This window comes from Salvia splendens, chromosome 8 (assembly GCF_004379255.2).
Source record: "Salvia splendens isolate huo1 chromosome 8, SspV2, whole genome shotgun sequence".
Classification (NCBI taxonomy): domain Eukaryota; kingdom Viridiplantae; phylum Streptophyta; class Magnoliopsida; order Lamiales; family Lamiaceae; genus Salvia; species Salvia splendens.
Window position 1 is genome coordinate 28,789,582 of NC_056039.1, and position 8,373 is coordinate 28,797,954.

At 46.9% G+C, this 8,373-nt stretch overlaps 1 protein-coding gene across 1 annotated transcript; it reads left to right on the forward strand.

Moving 5' to 3' along the window:
- Positions 1 to 7,466: 7,466 nt before the first annotated feature.
- LOC121743723 lies at positions 7,467 to 8,373 on the forward strand. The gene has a single exon (XM_042137069.1). The coding sequence runs from the start codon at positions 7,527 to 7,529 to the stop codon at positions 8,133 to 8,135; it is 609 nt and encodes a 202-aa protein (XP_041993003.1). The 5' UTR covers positions 7,467 to 7,526; the 3' UTR covers positions 8,136 to 8,373.

An 8,373-nucleotide genomic window follows, 5' to 3' on the forward strand; every position in this document is an offset into this window, starting at 1 on the left:
GTGCCACGCCCAAGAATCCTCCTCGTCTGAATATCCTGTAATATACAGAAAGTGGGGTGCATCAGAAGTGTACAATTCAAGTCTCTAGTCACATGACTTATGGACATCAATCTCTGAGATAGCGTAGGAACATGTAGACAATTTGACAAACATAGAGTAGGAGATATATTGATAGTTCCCCGACCCAACAACAGTAATCAACTCCCCATTTGCAGTTCTAATAAATGTATCAGCAATTTCACCATAGCTACTAAAATCATTTCTATCCGGGGTCATAGTATCTGTGGCTCCACAGTCAAAAATCCAACCCTTATTGCTCGTTCTATCATTATTATAAACATGAAATGCAGCGGAAATAGTTTCTAACGGTGCAAAGGGGTTGTTTGACACAAAACTGTAAATATTTGGGCTTTTTTGAGAATTTTCCATATTCTGGGGCCGTGTTTGATAACCCATAGGATCTGGGGGTCTAAATGAAATATCATGGGGTCCAATTTGTAATAAACATTTCTTCTTGGGGTCAAAAGTAGAGTAGGGAAAAATACAAGGGTTTGGTTTTAAACCAAACCCTTTACCTTCATAGACGGCGCCGCTCGTCTTCCTCAGCTCCTCCGCCCTCTCGGTGAAATTGCCGACTCTACGAACGCCGTCGCCGCCGGTCGAAGCTCCAGCCGACGATTTCCCTTGGCCAGTCGCCGTTTCCCTATTTCCGGTACCAATTCGAGCGGGATGCCCCTTCTCATCTACGCTGACCGCCAGCTTTGCTTGAGCTCTCTCATTCTGTTTCTCCTCCCACCACTTCGGATATCCGATTAGAAGGAAGCATTCCCCCCGGGAGTGTCTCGGTTTCCCGCAATGAGAACAGATTAGCCGGGATTTGTCTGGCCTGCTTCCCGGTCGGTGAGAGGTCGTGGTGGGTCGTGGTGGTCCGCGCGAGTTAGGGCGTTGGCTCTGGGCAGGGAGGCCGTGCCCAATTCCTCCTCCTGTCGACGAATCGGCTGCTCTGCCGTCGTCGTCTCCGGTGGGTGGGGGGGCTGTGTTGATACTCCTCCGGGCAGCCTCCCTCTTTACCCAACCGTAGGCCTCTCGGCCTCCTATCTTGACTTTCGTCAATCTGGACCAGATCGGGTAGTCCTTTTTGTTCAGTTTGAACGTGACAGTAACGTTCTTGTTGTTCCTTAACTTTGTTGGTGTTTCCAGATCCGTTTTTGTATCCTTCTCGGTGTCTGACATCGTTTCTGATGTAGGGTTCGATTTCTGTGGTTGATTTGGCTATGAGGTCGAGAATTTGGTATATTGTGGCTATGATGATATTGTTCTGAGCCAAGATCATGAGACTTATATACTAGTTTCAGTTTTCTCTTGACACCGATGTGGGACAGTTATATGTTATATTTTTAGTTTCAATTGCCAACACCCTCCCTCAAACCCTTCAAGGTGAACCTTGGAGGGGTTGGACTTTTTCTAATCGATTGGACAATCAGCCCAATTTTTTTCGATCGGTTGGACCACTTGGCCCAAATTTTTAAGTCCAGATATACTGGTGGGTCAGTCATTTTTTCGGTTTCGGCCCAGATATACTGCTGGGTCAGTTAAATTTGACCCACAGTCGGCGACCCGCTCTGATACCATGTTAAAGTATCGGTAGAATCGATATATTATTTCTGAATGAATTTACATTATACACATAGCGTCAATATATAGGGCTAAGGACTCATCTATATGGTAAACCTAATTAACATAATTACATTGATTCCAAATCTCCTATACTTGGTAAAGATTGATTCTCGTATATCTTTTCCCTGATTTGGTGCAATCTTCTCCAACAGACTCGGGAAAGAATCAAGAAAAAAACCAAAGAAGATTTGACTTAATCTAATCTATAACTCAAAGAATATCTTGCAATTAAAGCAAGATATTAAAAGATATCCAAATGATATTAAAAAGATTACAAAATGTATTATAAAGATAAGCTCTATCTTGAGCGATAGTTTTGATGGTTCGGCGACGGTAGGGGTGACAGAGGCAGCCCATGATCGGGTGAGCTGATGATGTCCGAACCCCTATCATGAAGGCAGTTAAAAAAATCCATGGCATGATAGACAAAGAGATAGCAGCAGGCACCAATCCTAATAATGTCTTCATATGTGGGTTCAGTCAAGGAGGTGTGTCTGTCTGCTCTCTCAAACTCTATCTATTGTAAATGAAGTGATATCTATTTTTGTTTAATCCTCAGGATAATTTAAGAAATATAATCTTTTAGGTGCTCTAACATTGGCAAGCATTCCAAAAACTCTTGGTGGCGGTGCAACGGTCCCATTTAACTCTTCAATTTTACAAAGAGTTAAAGAAGATGCAAAGAAGGTTATTTCCACCTCTCCTAACCGGCATTTCGCATCTTATTTGTTAGACCTCCCTGCTCTTAGTCATGTTTATAATTTTAAAACCTTGAAATGCAACTTATTTCAGACTAACAACAACTCTGAAACGGTTACGAATGTAATTAAGTCATGTGCGGATCTATTATTGCGTGCTGAATTATTTGTTCACAAACATTGACACACTGTCTTGTTAACTGCCATGTCATTAATATACCTGGTTGTATGTATTTCAATGTTATTTTGATATAAAGAATCCATCATCTAAATGAGAAAATGCATACAGACGCGTATCCTGTGGTCCCATGGCATGGCTGATACAACTGTAATATTCGAAGTTGGACAAGCTGGTCCTCCCTTTCTCGAAAGAGATGGCGTAAGCTGTGAATTAAAGTAAAGGTATTACCATTCTCGCGCATCCTCCCAGTTGCATTATCATCATTCTTCTTGTTTCTACTTGCAATCATATGAACAAAAGCATATTCTATCTGAGTAATAAAGATTTGATTGGTCGTATTTGCTTCAGGCCTACCCTGCTCGCTCTCGGTCACTCCTTAAACTCCATAATCTGGAATCTTGGATCAAATCCCGTCTCCACAGTTCGTCCTGAAGACACTACTTGCCATCTAAAACACCGTCACACGCTTCATTCAACCGGACACATTTAACATATTAACACGTGATGAAGAAACAAGATTGCTCCATATTTGAAAAGCAATAAATGAAAACGTTGTGATGGGAGTGAATTGTCAATCATTGACACGTCTTTGCTAGTATGCTAGCGTAAGCAATATGATTGACGTGAGGAGATGAAAATTGAGACAGTTAATGACACATCTGTTGGGCATACAGTGGTCTCCATAAAACTACAAAAAGTGAATTTGTGATTTCAAAACTGCATCACATTATAGATTTAAATAATCTTATTTGGAGGCAACTAACTTTATGCATAAAAGTTTGTTTATCAAAGGAGAATAATCAATTATAACCCATGATTGCATGACCATAAATCTCACATGAGTTGATGCCATAAATCTCACATGAGTTGATGATTGTATAATCTCATAGCAAAGACTTGCATTCAAAAAAAATGTATGGCCCGAAATAAGGTTGGGCCTGAGGAGGCCCAAAATCCGATGGCGACCTTGAAAATTGCAGAGATGTTGCGGTGAAACAGACAGAGAGTGATAATTTCTGTAAGGCCATCCACAGTAGGCGCCCAGCGACCGCCCAGCCGAGCGCCGGCGCTGGGCGGTTCGCTGGGCGGTCTATTGCAGCCACCCAGCGGCTGAGTGGAGAGAGAAACCGCGCAGCGCTGGGCGGTTATGTGGCGCTGGGCGGTCGGCTGGGCGGTCCGTTCGGCGCTATTGCAGCGCCCGGATCGCCCAGCGCACCGCCTAGCGCGAAAATTAATTTTTTTTTTCCGAAACACTATATATACGCGCTTTGCTCGTCATTTTCATTTGCACCACTTGTTTTAACGAGTACTCTCTCTATCTTAATTTCTGTTCAAGATCAACAACGGGAAATGGATCTCAACAACGAGCCTAGTTCCGGGAGTAGCGGGTCACAAACTCCGACGATCCCTGTGGGAAGTGGATGGGGTCAGGTGCCCGGGTACTACAACATGTACCCGTGGCAGCAGATGATGCCCGGGGCCCCAATGGGGGGGAGTCCACCGGGGAGGTTTCCGCCGATACCGGGGTGGGTACCCGGGATGCAGATGATGCCTGGGGGAGCACCGGCGACACAGTGGACTCCGGGGGTCGTACCGGTGACACAGTGGACTCCGGGGGTCGTACCGGCTACACAGGGGACTCCGGGGGTCGTACCGGCTACACAGGGGACTCCTGGGGGTCCCCGGCGACGGCGGGGGATGTCTATCGCCCCAGTTTTGATTTCTCGACTGGGTCTTCGCACACATCGACCCAAACACCCTTGGGGTTTGATAGTTTCTCCTTAGATGAGTTGGGGTTTGATACTCTCGGAGCTCCGGAGACTCTAGTTCAAGGGGGGGCAGTGCCGGGGCGTGGCGCCCCAAAGAAGAAGGGCAAGAAGAAGGTCGGCGAGTCGTCGCAGCCGGGTGATGAGGAGGTACGGAGGAGGTGGACGGACGACGAGAACGTCGCGCTCAGCAAGGCGTGGGTGAGTGTTTGCGACGATCCTCTCGTTTCGAACGAGCAAAGGATCGTCAACATGTGGGGCAAGATAGCAGCAGCCTACCAGAGATTTTGCCCGGAGGGGAGGCCCCGCAACGGGGAGGATTGCCGGAAGGGCTGGAACCGAATCAGGGCGGCGGTCTCCCGATTTTCGGGTTTGTACACCAACGCACTCCGCATGATGAGCAGTGGCCAAACGGAGGATGACTGTAGGAGAATAGCGGAGAAAGCCTTCCCACTGAAGGGTTTATACAAGGACTTCACCTACTGGAACTGCTATCTTGTACTGAGCGAGTCCGAGAAGTTCCGAGTAGGTGTCGACTCTGGCTGGCCGAAGAAGCAACGACTGAACTACACCGGCGATTACAGCGGCAGCAGCGGAGGTTCCCACGACCTCCCCGAGACGACGCAGGAGTTCCCCACGCCGCGTTCGGTCGGTGGCCGACCTCGCCCGATTGGGCGCAAGCGCGCTCAGCAGGCGGCGAGAGGGAACGCCGGGGCTTCCCAGGAGGTCCAGTCGGCATCCCCCCTTGGCCAATCCACCCAGGAGCTCAAATTCTTCGCTCGCGCCCAAACGCGCGCTCAGTTGATCAAGACGATGGCCGAATGGCGGGTGGCGACGGATCCCGTGGAGAAGAGCGTGCTTCAAACCTTGCTCATGAGCCTGCAGGACGAGTTGGAGGCTATACGGAGGGAGACCGGTGGCGGCGGCAGCGGCGTAGGCGGCGGAGGCGACGGCGATGGTGGCGGCGGCGATGGTGGCGACGGAGGCGACGACGACGGAGACGAGGAGTGAATTGTCACTCTTTTTTATTAATGTATTTTTTTTTAAAATTAATGTACTTTTTTAAAATTATTGTACTTTTTTAAATTTTAATAGTATTATTAAACTTTTCTCGTATATGTCTCGTAAATTAAATTCCGTATATTGTGTGATTGTTAATTATGTCATTTTATATAATTGTTATTAGTGATGTGGCTATTGATGTGGCTGGGCTATTTATGATGTGGCTAGGCTATGGCTGGGCTATTTATAATGTGGAAGGAGGATTTTTAGTGCTGATGATGTGGCAGTGGCTAAGCTGTGGCTGGGCTATTCCTATTGTGGATGGCCTAAAGTGGATATGAGCAAGAGATTCGGTGCAGGCCCGCCGCTCTCTAACCAATCATATCTCATCCTTTACACGACACCACTGTTCACTATCACCCCTACACCAAGTCATGCATCGCACCTGATCCCTCCCCACCACGTCACCAATTTCTATGCTCTACCTTCAAAACTAAGAGCATTCACAACCGTGCTCTTGCCAGCAGCACGGTTGCGGGCCCGAGCGGTACTATTCATGCCTGCTCTCTGGTAAAAGCACAACACCCACAACTGTGCTCTTCCGCAAGGACGAGCACAATTAATTTAATATTCAATTAAACATAAACATTTCCATAATACTAAAATTCATTAAAAAATCACAATAAATATTACAAAATACAAATAAAATAAAAAAGACATAATTAAAATCCTAAAAATTAAAAATTACATAATTAAAATACTAAAAATTAAAAATTACATAATTATTGGCTAATATTATTCGAGGAAGACTACTCATCCGGCGGCAACAATCACAATTGTTTTTGGAGACCCACTATCATGCCCTCGTGCGTTTGAAGTTGCGTGGGGGTCATAGTTGACCTATCGGCCATATTGAGTTGGGCCAAAAGGGCTACCCAAGTTAGCTCCAGCGAGTTGGCTAGCCACTTCTTCGGAGCCGGAGTCGGATAGGGATACCGACCTTGACCGTTTGGAGGAGCCGCTAGAGGAGGATGTTACGCCTCCCAGATACCTCGGGTGGAACCGCGTTTCCTGCCAAACGTTGAGGTACTTAAACGACTTACCGTTCATGGATTGGTATGTGCTCAGCGCCTCAGTGATGATGTCGACCTCGCTCCGGCCGCTCCCGGCATTCCGCGACTCCTGGAGGAAATAGCCATTGAACTTGCCAATTTCGTCGTTGGCTCGGCCAATGCAGTTGCGCACCATACTCTCGTTGCGCTCGATCGTTCCCGGCGGCCGGTTTGCATTGTACCGGCGAGATACGCGCCACCAAAAGTGATCGCCCGATTGGTTCGTGCCAACCGCCGCATCTTCGGAGATTCGAAGTACGCCTTGAACAATTTATCCATCTCCGCCGGCGTGTACGGTGTGCGGACACCGCTGCCGCGAGTAGGAGCTTGCGGAGGTTGGGAGGGGGCGGTCGGCCTAGGCTCCGGTGTCCACCCGTATCGTCCTTCGGAGGCACCTTGGTCGTCGATTGGGTATGGACGGTAGCCACCCGGAACGGCCGAATCTTGGGTTTGAGAAGGGGCCGAATATTCCGTTTCCGAACTAGGAAACCGTTGTGAACCGAACCATTCGGGGTTCCAACCGTGGGAGCCCGTAGGGTTATCGCCTTGGCCGACATAGTGATGTTGTAGGGTATGAGAGAATGAAGATGAAAATGGATATGAGAGATTGAAGATGAGAATGGAGATGAGAGAATGATGATGAGAATTGTGTGGTTTGATGTAAATTTTTGGGAGTGAAATTGAAGGTATTTATAGATGAAAGTGTGTATTTTTGGGGTAAAAAAATTAAAAAAAAATTAAAAAGTGGGAAAAACGGTTATAAACGGATATAATTTTTTTGGGAAGTGATTTTTTTTATCGGTTTTTTTAATTAAAAACCGATTTTTTTTAAAAAAAAATTATTTAAACCCAACGGCTATGCCGTTGACGAATGAGGGCGCGCCATGTCAGCTGCTCGCTGGCAGCGCCGTGCCAGCGGTGCGGACGGCGGTGGCGAGCAACGCCACCGTTGCGGATGCTCTAAAAACCTAGAACCAAAAAAAAAAAAAACCTAGAACAACTCTGCTTATTTATTCATTTATTTATAAGCCCTCTTCCCTCTCTCTCTCTCTCTCTCTCTCTCTCTCATACAGATTGATTTTGATTGCTGATGAAGAAGCTTTATAAGAAGAGTACGGTGCATCCGACGCCGTCTGTTGTTTCAGAGCACCTCCTCTCGTTTTTGCCGGCGGCGATATTGGCTCTGACCGCCACTCTATCTCCGGCCGAGAGGGAAGTCCTCGCCTACCTCATTTCCTGCTCTTCCGTCAACTTCTCCACCGCGCAGCGCAAGTCTACTCCGCAGAAGACGCCGGCGCCGGGCGATGACCACGCTGCCTGCTTCAACTGCAACTGCTTCCGCTGCTACATGAGCTATTGGGCCAAGTGGGATTCGTCGCCGAACCGTCAGCTCATACACGAGGCCATCGACGCTTTCGAAGAGAAGGAAAGCAGGAAAGACAAGAACAAAAAGGAGAGGAGGAAGGGCAAAAGCGTCAAACTCCCTATTTTGAGTGAGCCCAAGCATTCGGAACCGATTTTGACCGATGCTGATTTCTGTTTCGTTGACTCAATCACGGCGGCGGAGAGCGGCGGTGGTGGTGGAGGCGAGCAGGAGGAAGAGGAAGAGATTGTTATCACAGAGGAGGAATTCGACAAGGGTTCAGTGAGGAGGTTTGTGGGTTTTCTTGGAGATAGGATATGGAGGATTTGGGGTTAATTTCTTTTTTCTTTTTTTTTTGCGGGGGGGAATTGAAAAACTAATTTCAACGCTTAGTTTGAGTTTGTTGATGCTTTTGTTTTAGCAATCAATTCTGTTTTTGGCCTGTGTAGGTGTAGCATTTCATCCTCATCTGCAATGTAAATTAATATCATTAGCCTTACCTTAATTAATGCCTCTCTTTAATAAATGTTCAGATTGAGTTGTGTGTGAAATTTGAAATGCTTTTCTATTTTTA